Below are 21,294 nucleotides of genomic sequence, written 5' to 3'. Positions count from 1 at the left end.
TGATTTGATGAATAAATTATTTAAAACTGCATTATCCAGATGTGTTTCATAACCTGACGGCAGGCTTTTTTACTCCTGTTTCAGCTAAATGTAAAGGCATGCGCAGCTCAGGCTTCACATGCGTTTGAATTCATCTTCCCGAATCAGCGGAAAAGGCACAAAATTCTAAACCTGTTATTGTTTTCTCCAGTTTGGTTGGACTCTGCTGATGTCGGTGTTTCTGTCACCAGAGAGATCTGCATTCAGCGTTTCAGCAGCACCTGAGTCTCGGGGTCAAGCGCTGCTGGACTTTTTAGCATCGCAACAAAAAAGAATTTGCTGGAAACAAATAGTTTTAAAGTACTTTACACTAATAGCCTGTCATTGTATTGTTGTGTGCGCTGAATCAAAAACAACACGGCAGCCTTGGCAGGCGAAACTGCACAATAATCTGAGGCTGGAAATTCATTTGGCCTGGCTTTTAAAGCCAAGAAGTGACTCTGTAGATCACCAAAGCGTACTTTCGCCTGTGTATTTTCTCTTGCTCATCCTTGCGTCACATCGTTCATTTGTGAGATTAGATGCCTGAATCAAAAACAGCAACACAAAGCTACATAACTGCGGAGGTTTAGGGTGGTACTTTCTTCTGTGGAAATGTGTATTTTTCTTCAAGTGCACACAGTGTGTCACTTCCCCCGGATCAGAGCTTGTTGGAAAAGAGCCTCTTGTTTATTTCTGTGGGAAATAGCTGTTTAAGTGTTGCCTTCCTGGTCACATTGTGCTGTTTTTCACACTCCCGGCTGTGTGTTCTCCTTCCAGGACCAGCGCCTGAAGGAGATCAGCATGCAGACTCCACCCTCGGCCTCCCCCAGCAGCCAGTCGATAGGCAGCGCCAACAACAACAACCACGTCACGCAGACCCCGGAGTTTTTCAGCTCCACGCTGTCCACCAACAGGTGAGCACGCTGCACAGCCCAACACCTCCCTCACACAGTCATACTCATCACACTAAAAAGGAGCCATTAGCTTAAATATGCAGCGCTTTGTAAAGATGTTCAGTAACGAGCACAGGTGTGCACGTTAACGAACAGGTCGGTGAGGAATTTGCGTAATAAGCAAGCGAATAATGAAGAAAACAGATTTTTAGACGGGAAACTGTTCTTGAAGTACAGAGAGAAAGAGAGAGAGAGAGCTGTGCATGAAGTGTACGATGTTTATGTGAAGCGTAGTTTGGATCTTCTTTTGCTGCTGGTTCAGTCAGTATTGTTTGGAGAGAGATCAAACTAACAGCTCTAGAATCAGCGCAAAAAGGGCATAAACACAAAGCGCGGACCCGCCGAAACATCAGAATCAGCGAGCTGTCGGCTTTCAGCCCCGACCGTGTCCGTGCCGTCGGGTGAGAAAGGCGACATCTCACTGATTCTGATCCGCTGGTCCGCGCTTTGTGTTTACGTCTTTGTGCAGAAACCGTGTACCTGCTCTCATTTACTGTTTTAGCTGTTTGGTGGTTGTCGAAACTGAGATTCTGGCATTTCGGGCAAAATAAATTTATATTAAAAAATCGATTCAGGATTTTAATGAATCGATATCACGTTATCCAAGCCAGAATCGATTTTAATCGATAAATCGATTATCAAAACCCACCCCTACTTTTCAGACTGTCATCTGGATGTGATGCACAGGCAGCAAATGAGTTAGTGATTCGTTTTCTGTTAAGTCCATGAAACATATGGGCTTTGATTTGAGGGTGATCATGTGACTGACGTGATTTTTATCCTGGCATCCTAGGTGAAAATCAGTGGGAGCACTGTTGAGTTCCCGCCTCTTACATACAGTCTTGTCATTGAAACCCAGTTTGCACTGGCGTGACGCATTACTAAATCTGTTCTTTAGTTTGTAATGAGTGCAGAGCCAGTATAGGAAGTCAGCAGTGTGCACAGATGAGAAACACTGTTAAAGAGGAGCTGATAGAAAACTTAAAAAGATGCATTTGAATGATGGTGATGCTGTGAAGACCTAATGTTGTGATCTAACCTTACATTACGCTGTCACTCGTGAACTTTGGGCAGTATGAGGAGAATCAGTCAGGACATCGTCCTTGTTATGTTCTTACTACAGGAGATAGTCCACTGCAGACAAGTTCTCACTACTGGAAACACTTAAGGAAGCTGCCAGGAGGCAGGACACATGACAGACTTAATTAGCTAAACTGTTCTCACATGCCTGAAATTCAACATCACGCAGACTTTGCTCTGGAGACATGATGACATTTACATTCTTACTCACAGCTCCGGTGGGTGAAATATTAGGGCTGCAGTGGGTTTTAGGTGCTGGTGCCCAGCCACTTGAACTCAACAGGAGGTGCTTTATATTATAATACAGATTTTCAGCTGAAATTTCAAGATGTTAATGAACTTTTTAAGGACAGTAACAAACCTCCTCTTGTTGTGCAACAGAGATTAAAAATATATATTTGTTTTCAGTCAGCGTGCATTTTTAAAAAAAATTCTTATCTAACACAACACATCCTTCTCGTATCTCATCTCCAGCTGTAGCGGAGGTAAAGTAAGACTATTTATTCTCGATAATCAGAACAGAATTTAGGCCCAGTGTGCACGCTCTGAATTTACTGCTCCTAACTGCTTTATTGCTCTCTGGAAGTTTTTACAGCCCTTCAGAGCAGGAGGATTAATCTTTATCTGTGACAAACGAACATTTTTAGTGGTGGCTTTAGCTATTTATGCTCAGTTGATTAAATATTAATGCTGCGTCTCCATCTGTCTTTCCGTATCTCTCTGTTCTCTCGCTGACTTACTCGATTCCTGTTCCCTTTTTTTCCTCCCTCTCGACTCATCCTCATTTCTTTCACCCTCTTTTTCTTCTTTTTTTTTCTGCTCGCGTCTTCTGTGGCTTTCCTCTCTGCTTTTCTCTCCTCAGTGTGCCCAATCTGAACAGTGACCTGTTTGATCTTCAGCCGGCCTTCATCCCTGCTGTGCAGAGCACTCCTTCCATCTCCAACGCCAATAGTGCCTGGGGAGGTACGTTACCTGCATACATACACGTTTTCATTTATTTTTTTATATATATATATATATATATATATATATATATATATATATATATATATATATATATATATATATATATATATATATAAAAATATAAATGCACCAGCAGGGACGCAGACATGCGTATAATCAGACTTACACAAGTTAATTTATTTCTGTAATATCCCCTCTGGCTGCCACTCGAGCACCTGTGTCCATCCATCTATCTGACCATTCGTCATGGAAACCATCCATCCACCATCATCATCGTCTCCACCGTCATCGTGTTTTCTTCAGGGGCTAATGTTGCGTGACCCAGTCGGCGTCTTGTGTTGCGTTCCAATCTCTGCTGCTCAGTACAGAAGTGAGACTCACACAGCGTCTCCTTGTTGTTTGTCACGGAGGCTGAAAAGCCGAGAACAGACTGCACCCCAACAAATTTGTGTGGAGGGGAAAAAAAACAAGAAGGTCGACATTTGAGCGGGTGCAATCGGCCGCTTCGGATCAAAATGTAGCGCAAAGATGCGTCTGTAAGCTGGGCTAGTGCGGCGTATTTAAGGCTTTATGATAAAGGATTATGCAGAGTTTGGCCACGTTACAGTCAGAGCGACTTCCTCACTTCAGATATGAGCCTTTCACATTATCAGGGACTCTGACCCAGAAGCTCAGATAAATGTCCCCCTTACTTTCTTCAGAAATACCACAAAGCTTACTTGCTTCAGGAAATGTCAGAGGATGTAAGATTACGAGATACTGATCGGTTTTTCAGTTGGGCAATAGACGGAGGATGTATTTTAAAAGAGTACTTTAATATTTGAGGGAAATATGCTTCCCGTTGTTCTGGGGAAAACTTTACAGAGAATGTGTGGCTAGCTGAGACCACGAGTTCCCATTAAAGGGATGCACTGACTTGTCCCACTTTTTCAGCTGGAATGATCCTTTTTAGGGATTTTTTTCACTCACACTTTTACCACCGTACCAAAAAGAAATGGTATTCACTTCATTTATTACCATTTGGTTCATTCAAGCTCAGTTTGAGTCTTTCATGATTGCACTAGTGTTTTTTCTCGGCTCTCTGTTTTACTGTGAGTACACCACCTCACACAAGAGACAGGTGAAGTGAAGATGATAGCAATCAGGTAGAAGACGGCTCCTTCTCCCTGCTGTAGATGCACTAAAAGCTTCCCAGTAAGTGTAAAACCAAACATAATGAGAAAGAGAAAGAAAGTGCTTTTGTTGGAGCTTTTCAGTGGGTGTCAACATAGTTTTTGGTAAAGCGAAAAGCCAAACAAACAACAACAAAAACGAACTTAAAAGCTGGTGCACTGCTGCAGAAACATGGTATCAAAGGACAGCACAACGTGTAATATAGCTGAATAGATTGGCCCCAATGATGAGCTTTCTGAGCCAGCACCAAACCAGTGTCTCATACAGTATAGATGTCAGCTCAGAGCATCTCTGGGAAATTAATGAGCTTATATCCAAAATGTCACAGTCTTCCTTTACATACACGCAAAGTTTTAGTCAGGGAAACTTGTGCCCTGACTGAATTGCCAATTACAGGTGCACAAATAGCAGCATGCTAGTTGTTAAGACCGTCACTTTTTCTGAATGTTGTAAGAGCAACATTTTACATGCAGATAATTGCATATCTGTGCTTTATGGTGACGTTTTTGGGGCGTATTCTTGTTTTGTGGATCCCACAAAGACACCCGCTCCCCCGAGGCTTCGAGCTCCTAATCCCAGTCGGGGATGCGGAAAGACAAAAAGGTGCGTCAGTGGATTTCCTCGTGCACTGGCTTAACTCTCCGGTGAAAGGCTGACGTCCCCGACAGCCTGCGCAGAATCCCGAGTCATCGAGCAACAACAATAGCAGTACACTGGGGACTGTAGCATCCGTGCTCCTAATCTAATGGGATTAGTTAAGCAGGAGGTGCTGGAATCCTTACTTAAAGCAAAGCTGTGACTTTGGGCCTGTCTGATGGATGCATGTATGTACAGCTGTTTCCTTTGTAGAAGTGTGCCAGATAAAGCATCTCCAGCTGCTATCTCGCGCAGCCTAAATAGCACAAACGGTGCTTTAATCAGTCATATTTAATTGCATTCCTCAGGACTGGACAGCCAACCTCTGCAGCAGAGCGGCCCCGCCATGACCGTAGATTTCGATGCTGTGTTTGGGAATAAGGCCACACCCAGTAACAACGGCCCACAGCCTGCAGCCGGTAAAGCCTCCTCTGCCTGACTGTCCGGGCAGAGCCAGACTGAACTAAACCTTTTCCATCTTTTTATTATATAACTTTTGGCTTTGCTGGGAACGAAAGCTTAACACTTTACTAACCTTCTGACTTGTTTCCTGCGACTGAGTGGGTGTGTGCAGCTTGCTCGCTCTGTCACATAAACCTTTTGTAACACTTCAAACCCAAAGATGACTTAAGGAACAAATGCTTCCAGTGTTTTTTTATTGTTTAAAGGTGCATTGTTATAACTGGTACATATTATATGTAAAGAGCAGGCTGTTACTGTCAAGTCCAGGATCTGAGCGTGACCTGGACAGTGTGTAGATAGCAGAACAACAAAAGTCACAGCAATAGCTACTTGATAATCTTTCAAAATAGAATTCATATACATATAGCACCTTTTAGGACTGTTAATGTGTGTCTGTGAGGCTGATTTTAAAAGCAGTGGTTGCAGACCACGGCGCAAACGTATGCAATGAACTTGCAGACTCTGAAATGGTTGCTCGAAAGCAGGGACCAAGTCTGTGACCACTCACAGTCAGCTGCTGTTCTCAAAGAGACTTTGTTGGATCAAGATGTAGACAAAGCTGCATTGAGATGGAATTAGTCTGCAGTTAAACTCAGTTGGTTAAGTTAGTAATTACATGGAATCTGTTTGTGATAAAATGGTAAAGATCGCTGATTTACTTTGATACACAGACGTTCACATTACCTGCTTGCACTCAGAGTCCAGGCAGAACCTCATACATCTAAAACTCCTCCACAGATAGTTGCTGCAGGGCAGTAATGTAGCTGCAACCTGACATGGGTACATGGGTAACATTGCTTCTAAATCGGAATATAACCAGAATACAACCGGTTAAGCCAAGTCATTTATTTCAGAGAGATGGGTTACACTCATCAGACCGACTCATATTGATTGCAGTGTTCTGACAGTCTGTTCATAAATTAGACGGTAATTATTGCAGACCTTTCCAAATCCACGTGAGAGTGACTGGAGCTGGTGTGAGTTTGGAGACAAGTTGCCATCCACAAGTTTATCGTCGTCTGACCCCAGAGAGGGTGGTACACACTAAATTAGTTGGTCACCACAATCGGGCAACCCCATAGATGTTTTTCTAGTCAGAAGAGGTTGTCGACCTGTTTTTCCTCCAGTGTGATTGAGGCATTACTGGGTTTCTTTATTGTGCAATCTTTTAAATTTGAGCATTTAAACAGATCTTACCAAGCTGGAAGAAAACTGCTAAATACCCTAGTTAACTTCTGTTATCATTGTTAGTAGTGAGATGATTCTGGCAGCGTGAACAGAGCTGAATTTATGAATACACTGTAAAGAATATTGCTGAATAGAGGAGTCATGATGTGTAGGAGGCCATCCTTCAGCCTCCTCGCCTTCTGCTGCTGTTGTGTCCTGCCTGTTATGGTAACAGCTTTGGACTGACTCTGACTGGCTCTTAAGTGTTGTAGGTCTGAGCCTTTTGGCTCTGAGCCCTCTTATTAGCTTACTTTCCTTTAACCTCTCAGCAACTGACACAATCAATTCCAGCGCTTCTCAACCCTTTAGAGTCCCGAGGCACTCCTGCAAAGCATATAATTTTAAGGCACACCGAGTTATCGACAACTCCAGAGAAGGTACAGCAGATAAGAGCGACTACCTGCAGAGGTCATCTAAAGACTATTTTCATCATAAAGGGAGAGGGAAGTTCAGAAAGAAGTGCAGGTTTAACTGCAGCAGCATGGAGGAAGTGTGCTGTGACTTTGTTGGGTTTGTTTTAAATTAATTAAAGGGTTTTTTTTTTGGGTGCTTTTATTTCACACTTGAGGAGAGGTACTGAAAGGTGTTTCATGGTGCCAGCCATTTTCACTGTGCTGGCGTCCATCAATCAGCCTCACCGGGATTTATCGTCCAGCTGTTTCGGAGCAGCATTCGCTCCACGCGCAGTTCACACTCGTTGTCGGGACGACTTGATCATAGCACATTTGTCACACAGATCGCTCGTCGTAATCTCGAGGAAAGAATATCCTGAAATCACCTGGGTGAAATGTTGTCACATTATCATTGTTATCCGGAGGATTAGCTGCATTTGCACAGCTGTAGCGCTGCCTCGTCAGACACTCTTAAAGCCGTTTCCGTCTCACTCCAAAGGCTCTGAGTTGTGACTTTGCTCGGGAGCTGCTCGCTCTAATCTCGTCTAACCCCGTCAGTCTCCTCTGCTCTGCTCAGATTTAACAGTTGGAGGCGTGCAGCTTGTTTCTGGCTCTGGACGGAGCGACTCTTTCTATTAATAGGGCCTGTGTCGAGGCTGCCACTACAACTACCAATACACCATCTGGGCCACTGGCAGCATTGCATGTAAAATCCCCCTGTGTGTATGTGTGTGCTCATGCATTATCTGTGTATTTCTATGCGTGCTCGCATGTGTTTGTGAGTCTGTGCTCACACGTCTTCTGTCATTTTACTCCATCCCATCTGTCTGCTTCTGCTCGTCTGTTATTTGTTGTTGTGGTTCACACCATCCTCCCTTCCTACTCCTCCCTGTATTTCCTCTCCCTCCCTCTCTCTGTCTTTGCCTCATCGTCTCCCCATCACACTTCACAAGGCAAAAATCACCCAGGCAACTCCTTTCCATCTGCTCTCCTCCTCCTCCTCTTCCTGTCTGTTTTTCCTCCCTTCTTAATTAATTAATACTTTGCCTGAATTTTGGCCACTCTTAAGCTGTATTTGACCTCTAGTGATCTTTTCAAGATTTGAGTTTTCTGAAGGGCAACAAGCAATTTCTGTTGGTTATTCTAATGAAAGTGCTCTGCCTGCTACTGCTGTGTCTGTGTGTCCATGTTATTTAAAGCAGACTTGTAATGCATGCTTACTGCTGTGCTTCACAGTTGAAAATAATCCTTATAGTATCTTACAATGGCCTTGGTGCAGCCCCTCAGTACATTCTCTGTATATGGGAAGCTCTCCCTTGGAAGTTGGGAGGCAGTGGGAGAGAGCTGTGTGCTGTTAGGGATGTTAGCCTCTTACTGACATCATAAAGGAAAAAAAATAGTTTGAACTGACCTCGTTATTCTAAACTCTGTTTAACATTAGCAGCCGCATATATGTGACGAGAAATAAAGTTATAGTTCTGCCCTAATTCTGCTGCATTCCTCTGTTTATGATCTTATCTGGTTTTGTCAGTGCAGCTTTCTCTGTTGTTAACAAGCTCATAAAGACTTGCACAAGTCTTCAATGAAGAAGGCACACTCTTAGAAAGGCCTGACGTTTGTTAGTCGCTTTGTGTAAACTCGTGATGATAATCTTCCTTCTCAGACGGGACAAGTCTGAATTGAGTTTTGTCGCAGAACCAGATGAAACACTTGGACGGCGATTAAATGCACATCTTGTACTTCCTAAGAGGACTGCGTATCTTCAGTTATTACCTGCATAAAGGATGGGTTAATAGGGTTATGTTGGAAACACAGAATAGAGTGGTCTGGTATTATTGAGTTTCCTGATCGTAAAACTGATTTATGATCATTTAGTCATCAGGATTCAGATGTTTTAAAATAGGGATGTGTTAGCTTTAGCTGCAGTCTGTTGGCATGATATAACATACTACATGTATCAAGTTAATAAGAGAGACTTTTTGCAGGAAGAAGTCGCTGTTACTTTGTGACCTCATTCAGGGCTTTTCACCAGGGAGAACAGTGTGGTGTGTGGCAGCAGGGTTTGTTAATGTTGATGTACTGGGTGAGAATAGTAATCCTTACTGTGCGTTTACATACACACTGAAATATAGATGAATATATCAAATATGATGTTAAATTTGGTGTTTTTGACCAAAAGTAATGTATTTATAGGTGCTGTAGATTAAATTCAGGTGAAATCGTTGTGTAATTGTTTCACATTTCAAATGTACAGAGGTTTGTGCTGGTGCTTGGACAAGGAGGCTGTGTGCCATCCAGTGTGTAGGCCTTTGTGTTTGGGCCTTGGCTCCACTAAACAGCACATTAGATTTCAGCTCTTATGAGGAGCAAAAGCGAAACTTTATTAAAAAACGAAAGTCACTTGATTTGATAATAAAAGGGACAAAAGTATTCCCTAACCAGCTGGTTGCTGCTTGTTTCTGGGTGAAATTGGTCACAAAGAAGGTGCTGCAATAGAAACTTCCTCATGACTTCTTTTGATCACCAGCAAATTACAGTAATTTTCATGGAAGATGCCGACTTGCGTGCTGACTTTTGTGTTGTGCTTTTGAAAACGTACCCCCCGCTCTGCAAGCAGCGAGTGAGGGTTTGAGGACTCATGGAACATTTTCCAAGTTTGGTGGGTGGTCAGCGAGTGTTTGCGGGCAAGTCGGTGTCTATCAGAAGGTGTCACATAACCCTATGGCAACCCACTGGATACCAAACAAATCACAGCAAGGTTTTTGGTGTAGCACCCTTTTATGTGGTATCACTGCCAGCAACCACTCGTCAACCAGTTGGTGGAATACATACTTTTCCCTGGCTAGTGGGCTGCCCACTGGTCTCCTGACCCCCTTTAATTTTATTTTTTTACCCCTAGCAACCTGTAGTTACCAGGAGGTTCCTGAGCAGTCTAGACTGAAGCCTATCAGCCATTTACTTGGTTCTTAAGCTTTTAGACTCCGTGGGCCTGATGCAGTCCAGCACCACCCAGAATCAACTTCAACCTCAGAACAGAATTACCTTTTATAACAGAAGATTTTCCCAAATCTGGGATAAATACAGTTTGGAAGACTGGTTTACTCAGAAGAAAGACAAAGAACAGCAGGTTTCACTCAATTGTTGCTATTGTTTTGGTCTCACATACAGCTATACACTGCCTATATTATTGTAACTGAACCTACAGTGTCTAAACTGTAAAACTGTCCCTGTTATCGACTAAACAATCGCCACCCGAGTCCGATGGACCCCAATCCTCAACAGAAACCTGAGATGCTGATTAGGGGTCCGCTCCTGGGAATAAAGTGAAGCGACAGCTACTTAAGGCCACTCTTGCAGGGTTATGAGCGAACAAGAGAGTTTCTGTTAGCATCAGTCAGTTCGATAGAGCTGGTAGGACTCATAGCAACAAAAAAATCATCAGTCTGTAGATAAGAAACAAGCTAGAACCTTCACTGTCTCGAAACCATTGAAGCCTCTTCCTCCGTATCTGCCTGTCACACAGCAGCTCCTAAAGCTCTTTTTTGTAAAGATCCCCCATCATATGTTAATACCACCCTTGGGGACATTTAGGTATGATGAAGCCAGCGATGGTGGGTACTTCATTTCTGAAAGGAGGTTTGAATAACGCAACGTTTTTAAAACTTCTTTTCAGATCTCTGAGCAGTCAGCGCTGGTGTTTTGAATCCTCGATATGGATTTACTTTCTTCTTTCCCTTTGATCTTAAACTCTATTGACTGTCAAATCCATCGCTGAAACACCTAACACAGATATCATTATCTCCTCAGTTCAATACGACACACACCGCTTACTTATCTCCCTCCATCCCTGCTTTCTTCTTCTTCTTTTTGCTGCCCTGCAGTGTTGTGTGATCTACTGAGGAAGCTTGTTCTGTTTATCTGTCGCTTCTTGGTTCAGTTTAATTCAGTGGTGCTTTACTGATGTGACGATTTCAGAAATAAAGAAATATAAACTCACCTGTGTTGACAAAGTGTTTTATCACAGGAGGGAAATCAGTGTTTAAAACTAGGTTCATTTCTCGATCTCCCTTCTGTCTCAATTCCCGTTCTTCTCTCTACTTCCAGTCTTCTTTGTCTCTCTATATTTTCCATCCTCTCCCCTTTTCTCTCTCTTCTGCTAAGCTAGCAGGAAGAGTGCTTTCTGAATCTCTTGTGTCAGCACCACTGTCAGACCCACACACCGCTTCCTAACTAAATATTATTCCTCCGTTTTTTCATCAGTTGCCTTACTTTCTTCTCATCCTTTCTCCTTAGCAGCAGAGCGATCATTTGTCCTCATTCTTGTTTTAATTTTTGTTGCTGTTCTCCTGCCTTCATCTCTCCATCTTTCAATGAAAGATATTTTTTTAATAGTTTTAGCCATGCTGACCTTTTCCTCCTCTGAATATGCACCATCACATCTCCAGGTTCCCACCATCAGACCTGTGCTAAGCCATTAGCTGAATGAGTGCTGACATGAGAAGCTGTTAACGCAGCCACTTAGACGCACACACTTCCACACCAGTGCAGGAAATTACCCTGTCATTTCCACCTATCAGAGACAAACACAGTTAACTTTCCCACACAGAAGCACACACGCATGTTCCAAACTAATCACTGTTCACAGTCAGAGTGTGTACATGACGACTACAAACAGATAAATCAATCATCTGGAACAACTGCTGCAAGCTACCGAGTCAGGGATTAAAGACTCGCTACTGAAGCTGCTACATGGCAAAGAAAAAAAGAGCGGTTTAGGTCGAGGATATCTGATTTAAACTATCTGCTTTTTTCCCCGAGTGGGTAAATGCTAAAAATAGGTTGGAAAGAATTCAATTAACAGAGAGGCTACCAGTGAGATTGAGGTTCATATTAAGGAGGCCCAACTCAGCAATATTCTCAGATCAAAACTGTCCAGCTCGGCTTCATTAAAGTGGTCGAGCCATAAGTTGATGTATTTAAAGAGTAGGAAAAATTAAGTTGAAAGCAGGAGCCTGCTCTCATTAGAGTCAGGATTAAATGTCTTCTCACTGATACAGAAACTTTATAACTTTTGTTCCCAAACTTTCTTGTCTTGTCCTCCAGCGTGAACTTCACTCATTAACTTTTAGATGTTATTTTTCTTTTTTCATCATTGATAGTCCCCCGTCTCCTTTAGTAAGTTGGTAAATTCTGCCTGTCGAACTTTTTGTTGTTGCGTTGGAGCATAATACAGCTCACAGTGAGAACAGCTGCAGATTTCAATGGAAATCCAGTCATTTTTTGATATAGGTGGACAGGTTTAAGCAGACATCTGCTATTAAAGAAGCTAGTTTGTCTGTTTGGGTTAGGTAAACATGGTATTTTTGGCAACCCAAAGTAAAACAATGCTCAGAGGAACTGCAAAAAAGGAACTACATCTCAGACTCTGCTGACCTCAGTTAACATGTCAAATGTAAAAGTTCATGACAGCATGATCAGAAAAAGACTGAAGAAGTATTGCTTGTTTGGAACGGAGGCCAAACTGTGGTTTTTCTCTCTAAAAATCAGTTTGTAAATCAGAAACCACAAGACTTCTAGAATGTCCTTTGAACTGATGAGACCAAAGTGGAGATGTTTTGCTGCGCAGCACCATGTCTGAAAAATCCCAACAGCATATCAGCACAAGCACCTCATACCAACTGTCGGGCACGATAGAGGAGGGGTGATGATCGGGGCTTGTTTTTGCCGCCACATGACCTGAGCACCTTGTAGTCACTGAGTCGACCATGGACTCGTCTGTATGCCAAAGTGTTCTAGAGTCAAATGTGAGGCCACCTGTCTGGCAGACATTCTGCAAACCTCAATGAACTGAATCAACGCTGTAAAGAAGAGCAGACTAAAAGTCCTCCACACTGATGTGAGAGACTCAAAGCCACACAGAAAATTATTACTTCATGTTATTGCTGATAAAGGCAGTTCTACAAGCTGCTGAATCACAGGGTATATTCAGTCCTGGGAAAACTTTCTTTTTCACATCTGTAACTGCAATCTAATTAGCATTTAGGACAAGTAAGCTAACATGAACGACTTAGTTTGATTACAAAAAGGCTCTCTGTGTATCACCAGTAAGCGTGTTCAGTAAACAAAGGGCTCTTTGCCAACATTGCTAGACTGTTTACAACAAATGTATTCTTTCCCACATCCAGTGAAGAGCGGGATAGAGGGGTTAACAGCGTGTACAGTTGGGCTTAGTAGCATCCAGGACACTTGAGCTAACATTAAACGTGTGTGGTAGCGTGGTTCCAGAAAGACTTAAGGATTTGTAGCTACAATGAAGGATAACTGTAACATCTCCAGAGGTAGCTGTTGGTGAGAAATACTACACCATATTCTTGATACAGTAACCCTACAAAATGCAATTTGGCTAGTAAAATGTTGATTGCTACTGTAGCTGAGCTGTGCAGCTCACATTAAAGCAGGCAAACAGTGATATATATGTAGCCTTTTGCTCCTTGTCTCTTTATTGACTTGGCATATGGAGAAATCCAAAGCTTGACAGGCCTTCTGTGCCTAGTTACAGTTTTCTAATCTGTAATTGAACAGTTGCTGTTGAGGGAAAAGGTTTATCAGCGGTCAAGTCTGCCACTCAGTTAAATTAAATATGAAGCGCTTGATCTTGCTTTTTGCTCAGTCTTTCTGCCTGCCCGTATGCCGTTATTAGCAGCCATTCCTATTAAAAATGCAGTTTTTCTGCACACCCATCTCACTCGCTTGTTTACCCTGATTTCTTCTTCAGGTTTTGATGCTCTCGGAGACCTGTTAAAGCCTACAGTTCCCACACACACCGCACCTCCTCCACCTCCCCCTCAAGTGGCCATCCATCCTGGAGGAAAGCTGCTAGCCAACGACCTCGACTCGTCTCTGGCCAACCTCGTGGGCAGTGAGTGTTGAGATTCATGTGAATAGACCAGCAAAGACGAGAGGAAAAACTCAGTTACATAACGTGGCACATGCAATGCCTGGCCTTGAATACGTGCCTGCAGTGTACTCTCAGACTCTTAAGGACATATTAAAGTTTACTGTTGCTTGTACATAGAAGTGAACCTGCATATTCCTCTTTAACTTCATCTGTTTGGTTGGAATTTGTTATTTCTTTGTGGAAATCTGAACCTCTTTTCATGAGGGGAAAAAAAACAGCATCTGAGGCTGAAATTCCTTCCTGCCTCTCTTTTCATTGTACTGTCTTAACTGCGATCACTCACTTTCTCTGTGTTTCCAACTCTCCACAGATCTGCAGTTTGGTGGGACCCCAGCCAAAAAGTAAGTTTTGCTGAGTCGTGATGGTGCCTTTCCTGAATTGTGCCTGTAGTCTCTGCAAAAGCAAATATACGCTTTTAAGCTGTTCTTGGTCAGGAAACTGTCAGCACAAATCTCAGAAAGCAAATTTATTATAAACTGCTTAATATACACACACATCTGTGGCCTATTGAATTAGACTTTAAAGATTTGAAAAACGTAAATAGCAAATTATGTGATAACTAAACCTGAGCTTAAACAGCTGAATCCGTTTGACCTCCACAGGCCAGATATGCAGTGGAACCAACCTGGAGAGAAGAAGCTGACGGGCGGCCAGAACTGGCAAAATAAGACCATGTCGACCACACAGTGGAGCCCAGCACCCATGGCCCCACAGCCCATGCCTGTACCACATGTGGTAAGGAGACCAACACATGCACAAATACCCAGCTGCTATAAAGAATTGTGCAACCTCAACATTTTGCCCAAAGGCGTCCATCGAGGTGTCTGTAAGTCCTGGAAGTCTTGGATAATTTTGGTTTATCACAAAAAGAAATCTTATCTTCTCATTTGGCATTTTTGGCATCATTCCTGTTTAGTGCTTTACTTTAGATTAACCAAGTTAACTAGCTCAGATTTTGAGAACAACATCACAAGATGTCCACAACAGCTACAAACTGGACCCAGTTGGGTAGACTGGGGGGAAACAAACCTGCAAGTTTGGAAAAGAAAGCAAAAAACAAAATGAAACTAAAGCTCACTGGTTACTTTGTCAGGTCTAGTGCTGAGTTACTTTTCCCTTCAGAGTTGCTTAATTCAGTAAAATGTTATCTAAATATCCATGATGTTGATCTTCCATTCTGCCACGTCTCAAAGGGGCTCTCCTGAGTTGAGATCTGGTGACTGTGGAGTCAAGGAATCAGTTTGAGACATGGTTTGTTATCCTGCTGGAAGCAGCCACCAGAAGATGGTACACTGTGATCATAAAGGGATGGACGTGGACAGCAACAATACTCACTACGATCAGAGCATCAGCCTGCCTAAGGGGCCCAAAGCGTGCCAACAAAATATCCCCCACAGCGAGTTATTAATTGTCTGTTGCTTTAATACCCGGTCTCATCATGTTTCTTATCCTCAATGACTTTAATTGCTGCCAGCTTTCATAAATGATGCCCCAAGCTACGAAAATGAGACTTGAGTTGTGATAAACCAAAGTTATTGTTAAAGTCATGAAAAAAATCTTACAGAAAAAAATTCATGGGAAAGACTCTTTATTGTTGTTTGATGCACGGCATTTTGGGAAATGCGGTTGGTTGATGACAAGATGCCACAGTCAAAGCTCCGCTAGCAGTTTTCTTTGCTTAGGTCAGCTCGTTAAAATAATGTAAAAGAAGTATGATTTTTTTTTTTTTTAACCTCCAACACTAAGTATAATTTCTAAACTGAAAATTATGAAGTGGCTTATTCAGTTAATTCAATTAAATTTTATTTATACACCACCATATCACAACAACTGTCGCCTCAAGGCGCTTTAAGGTTTAAGGTAGACCCTACAATAATACTAACAGAGAAAAACCCAACAATCACATGACCCCCTATGAGCAAGCACTTTGGCGACAGTGGGAAGGAAAAACTCCCTTTTAACAGGAAGACTTGAGACAAACAGCTGAGACCAGAAACCTAGACAGAAAGTGTTTACTGAGGTAATAAAGCAGTTCGACACAGCGGTAGTTTTCATTTAGATTTCCATAGAACTGAATAACTTCTGGCAACCTGAGTAGTCGCCCCCTGCTGACCAATCTCAGAAATGCTGGTTTAAGCTTAAATTGTCAGACCTCAAAGTTACACCTCCGGAAATCCATTTTACCTCTGCACCTTATCCTTCTACATAAATGTAACTACACGTCGGGTCAACGCATACCACAAGACTTGATTGGCGTGGAAGGTTGCTTTGTGGGGAAAAGAGTTGTTTCTGGTTAATTCGTTAAGTTAGGATGTAGATTTCCTGCAAAAGTTTCAATCACGCTTTAGGACACCTTTGCATCCACCGCACTGGTGACTTTGAACACCGCCACTGACATCATCGCCAGATGTCACCGTACACTCATGTCTTCAACCCGGCTGTGGCGGCCCAACATCCCATGTTACACAAATCAAACCAGCAGAAACTAATCAATTTCGTTGACCAGTAATTCCCGTCATCGTTTTCAGTTTTTTTTTTCCCTGACATAAACGAGACGACAGCTAAATAAAATCTAATGCAGGGCGACAAAAACTGATGAAATGTATTGACAACTTCTGAAAACAAGATCCAACCAAAACTTATCCTGCCTTTCTACATAGCATGAGTCTGGAAGCGAACCAATCAGTAATCTCCTTGTGCAGTAAGATGTTCACATTTGATCTGCACTGACGAACAGGGTGGGGTCGTACAGCCACAGGGGCTCTTTCCAGATCCAACACATCCACGTCCTCACTGCGAGGGCATGTAGCATCTTCTCATTTCACTCTGTGCCGGAAAGTTCCCAAAATGTCAGTATAATAATTTGGCCTCCTTTCATGTTTCTGCCAGTGCTGGAGACAAAATCAGTTTAAATATTTAGTTTGGCTTCTCACAAACATACAGCGTGATGCCGAGCTGACTGGAACTTGCAAACACTTTGTAGGACATGCATCTAATCTAAAACTGTGGCACTTCTCACACCGAGCGCTGTGAAAATATCTGTGCATGTCTGTGCGGTGGCCTTTGTTGTATCAGCTCGGTACATTTTATAGCTGCTTGTGCATGCAGTGTGTGTGTGTGTGTGTGTGTGTGTGTGTGTGGTTGGTTATTTGTGTGTGTTTGCTGATCCTGGCAGCTCCTGATTGTCATCCTGATCTCTTGACTGCAGTTTCTGGCTGACGTGGACAAACTGTCACTAACCCTCCGCTTCCCCTCTTTCTCTCATTTTCTCCTCCTGTTGATCTTTCCCTTTCTTCCTTTCTTCCCTCGCTGTCCGCTTCACCTCTGCTGTCATTCCCTCTAATCTCTCCTTCCTGTCCCGCTCATCCTCCTCGTCCGCTCGTTTTGCACCGTCATCCACTCATCTTCCTTCCCTCGTTGGCTCGTGTTTTGCTTTATCACGACTCTTGTTGTTTTTTGTTTTTTGTTGCGTTGTCATCTTCTCGTCCTGTTTTCTTCGCCCTGCCTTTGACATCTGCACGTTTGCACCGCGACCCCTCATTCTTTTATTATTTTCTGCTTGTTTCCTGTGCTTCTAACCTTTCACTCTCGTTTTTCCTCCTCCTTACTTTCTCCTCATCTTTACCTCACTCTACCGGTTTTGCCACCCTCTTTCATCATCTCCCGCTCATTTTCCCCCACTTTTTCCCATCTCATCACCTTGCCTCCTCTCCCTCCTCCTCCTCTCTTGTCTTTCTCTGTTTTTTGTCCCTTTTCCTCGTTGCGTCCTGATGCAGAATGGAATGTTCTATACTAGTTATGTAAGTACTTATCTCTGTTTAACAAGCTGCTCAGACACGTCCTCTCCCGGGTATCTTTCTCTTCATCTCTTTCCCTGTCACCTCTTCTTTCACTTGCATTCCCCGGAGACGCTTATTTAAAAAAAATAGAGAGAGAAAAAAAGGAATTTCATTCTATTCTTGCACCATTATCATAAATAACCTTCTCACCTCTGTGATAAAAAGTAATAGTCTGCGCTGCTTATGTAAGCAAATTGATGTGAGGAAGTAGAACAAGGCGCTCCTTCTCCCTACTAAAACCTAAGAGCTCCATTCTTCTGGGTGTCTTTTAAAAGATCCACGTCTAATTTATTTGTCAGCCGTTCATCGGGTTATTATCCACATTTTTCTCCCCCCTCAATCAACAAATCCCATGAAACGGAAACAAAACAGCAAACCGAGCCACTCTGAGGCGCTTCAGAAGTCTGTTATCTCTGTGGCTGAAATGGCGACGTTATCTCGGTATGAAAGGAAAAACTTCATGTGCAGCAGAGGTCCGGTCCAGGATGCACAGATCAAAGTATTGCAATGAAGGATTTAAAAACAAGTTACTAAATGGTTGCAAACAGCCACAGAGAGTCAGCTCTAACGGGGTTTTTTTTTTTTTCTAATATAAACAACACTTTTCAGTTGTTAACATTGATCTGTGTATCAATTTGGTCTCATTTGTTGCTTTTAATGACCCTCAGGCCTGATTTAGACCTAGAGGTAGAGGTTGTGGCGTAACCTTTTCTTTTCACGTCTTTGCTTTCATGGGTAAACAGACTGTAGTGAACAGGATTTATGAAAAGGTTGTACATTATATAAAGAAACGGCCTGTTTTGCAAGCATTCTTTCAGATACTTTGCCATTTTCATAAGTGTTGAAGCTTTTTCTGATGATAAATTAATCATACTGCATCAAAATAATTAATAAATGACAGAAAAGTGCCTGTTTTTTCTGCTCTAAAAGTTTTTTTCATCAGGCAAAATTTAAGAAAATTAAATAAGAAATTTTCCTAAATTCATAATGTTGTTTTAATGACCTTACAGAAGGTTATCTGTCATTTTAGATATTTTTTTCACAAGTTAGTCCCAGAGTGTTTCTTTCATTTACTACAGCAGTGTTTCTTTGTCATGTAGAGATTTGCTGTTGCATTTAGACGACTTCTTATATTCAGATATCTCAGGGATTCAGTGTGTAGTTAAATGTTAATAAACTACACTGACAGAAAGAGGAGTTTCTTTGGTTCAGCTTTGAGATCGAAATGGGAGCAGTATGTGTTTGCCATCGCTACTTTACAGGTTGTTTACCTCTTATTGGCTGCTCTTGCAAACAGAAAGCTTAAGGTATATCCCACATCACTGACATAATACAGAGTTAAGAATCAAACACAAAACAAAACTAGAATATACTCATAATAGCTCCTCTTAACTCTTCCCCCCCCCCATACAGTCGGCATCAGACAACCTGCTCTGTACCCTTAAAGACTAGCTTTGACACCTCAGTATATCTCAGTTAATACTTGGTTTAATGATCATTAGAGTAGTTGAAAAATAACAAAGAGCCTCTTAGTCGACTTTCAAGGGGTAAAGAGTTTAAACACCCTGCAACAGAGCAGCAAAATCCAGCTGAAATGAGTCCCTGATGCACCAAGAAACATCTTTTTTTATTTATTTATTTTTTAAGAGATGTGCAGGAAAAAATGTGTTGAAGTAATTCTACCAGCTAATTCTTAAGGTGTTATATTATTTCAGCCTTTAACTCCCACTGACAAGCCAGCAAGAACAGAAATTGCCTATGGGGATTAATTCAGCAGCACAATAATAGGAAAAGAGAGGTGATGGGTCCCTGAGCAGAACGAACTAAAACAAACTTTTCACCTCTTACATGGTACGACACAGAAATCCTGCGTGGTTTAGTCAGCACGACAGAAACATCAGCTTTAACCAAACAAAGCTCAGAGAGAGAATATTAATAAAACTGCTCATTACTGTCCCCGAGAATGAAAATACACAGTCTGTGACTCCAGCGCAGCTGAGATGACCTCCCATAATCCATGAGACAATAAATAAATCATAGCAGAACTGCATGAGACATCACAGGTAACACGAGTAAGCAGCTCGTCACGCTTCACGCATGATAATCGAAACTCCCACGTCTGAGATTCTCAACAGAAGGGCAAGGTTGTAACGGTCTGCGCTGGTTGAATATTCAAAAATGCCATCAAAAAGCATTTTCCCTTTGCTTTTCTTTTTTCTTTTTTTTAACTGTGACTGAGACTGAAGGCCACTCAAGGTCAGAAGTCTGAGTTTGCATTAGAAAGCACAGAAAGAAGAAAGTCGCTTGTGCCGAGGAGATGGCAGAGGGAGCAGCAGAAGTTCAGCTGTGAAAGCTGAAACTTGAGATGAAAGATGCAGAGAAAAGACAGATTTCTTTTTTTTTTAATGCGCAGATAGGCAGGGAGACACGCTGGTGAAGGATAGAACAGCAGGCGGGAGATTGAGCATAAAAAGACGAATACAAACTCATGGATGTGTCACACGATGCACCGAGGAGCCGTCAGCGGCGTAAAGATAGATGGACAAAAACACCGGTTGAGAATCTGCAGCAGTGCATCGACACGTCTCACCTTCTCTGCTTTGTCTTGGTTTTCTTTTTGTTTTTCTGTCGTGTTTTAAAGAAGTAGGGAATAAAAATGATGCTCGCCGTCGTTTTTGCACAAGCAGCCGTGAAGACAGACAGGAAGCAGAGACAGATGGTTTGCAAATTAATGAGCGATTCGGGTGCAGATGACGGTAAAGTCAATTTCATCTTTAATCAGGGTTCAAATGCTAAAACCACAAACCCACTGATCAATTGCTGAACGCACAATAAGATGGATAAATTAAAGCGTCTTTTTTTTATCCGAATTGGCTTCTTTTCATACAACTTGTAGTTCACTTTGATTAATGCTTTTGAGCAACTGTCACAACTCGCTCTACAAAGGCGAGAACTTACTTGAGATTGATTATCTCCTGAGGGCGGTTCGCAGGTTCACCTCATCTGGCTTTTCTCCTGAGGGCGTCTTAACCAGAGTATACACTGAGCGAGGCGAAGTCTTTGCGCTTTGTGAGAGATCTTCAAAGTTGGTCATTTTGAGGGTCTTGCCATCGAACGTGGAAAATCAGCACAGAGAGGTCTTAAATGTTTTTTTGCAAGGATCTTTTACCTCACATCCACATTTAAGTCCTGGCAATGACACTGCAGGGCTGAGACTGTGGTTCTGAAAGTGGCAGCCATCGCTCAGAAAGCTGTTTGACACTGAAAAATAACAGACGGACAATTAAAGTAGCAGAAGGCAGGCTAGCTTACTTGTTACCTTCACCAAGGAAATTGTGTTTTTATTTGTTAACATATATAGAAAGATTTAAAATAGTCTCACGTTTGACCTTTGACCTCCCCTTCAAGTTCAATAGATTGGCGTGAAAGGTCAAAATGATAATGATGGTATATAGAGCTATTTGTTTCTGACTGCTGTTGTTTGTACCGACAATATATTGGCATACAGGGAACGATGGGGATTCTAAATACTGTGTTACTTTTGACCTTCGACCTCTTCAAGGTCAAATCAGGTCAAGCTTTTTTAA

At 42.3% G+C, this 21,294-nt stretch overlaps 1 protein-coding gene across 7 annotated transcripts in view; it reads left to right on the top strand.

Moving 5' to 3' along the window:
• LOC146390709 (phosphatidylinositol-binding clathrin assembly protein) overlaps positions 1-21,294 on the top strand; it is a 115,485-nt gene that overhangs the window by 82,178 nt on the left and 12,013 nt on the right. For 4 of the 7 annotated variants that reach the window (XM_084923693.1, XM_084923692.1, XM_084923690.1 and 1 more), the window contains 7 exons: positions 799-935; positions 2,917-3,017; positions 5,138-5,248; positions 13,686-13,829; positions 14,179-14,209; positions 14,471-14,603; positions 17,645-17,668. In XM_084923693.1, coding sequence (XP_084779819.1) covers positions 799-935; positions 2,917-3,017; positions 5,138-5,248; positions 13,686-13,829; positions 14,179-14,209; positions 14,471-14,603; positions 17,645-17,668 — 681 coding nt within the window. The remainder of the gene's footprint in view (positions 1-798; positions 936-2,916; positions 3,018-5,137; positions 5,249-13,685; positions 13,830-14,178; positions 14,210-14,470; positions 14,604-17,644; positions 17,669-21,294) is intronic. The other 3 variants (XM_084923695.1, XM_084923696.1, XM_084923691.1) reach the window with 2 other exon arrangements.

The sequence above is a fragment of the Perissodus microlepis genome, chromosome 3 (genome assembly GCF_051167445.1).
Source record: "Perissodus microlepis isolate ML-2025 ecotype Zambia chromosome 3, ASM5116744v1, whole genome shotgun sequence".
NCBI classification, from domain to species: domain Eukaryota; kingdom Metazoa; phylum Chordata; class Actinopteri; order Cichliformes; family Cichlidae; genus Perissodus; species Perissodus microlepis.
Note: the sequence above shows the minus strand (reverse complement) of the source record. Positions and strands in the feature narration are given on the sequence as shown.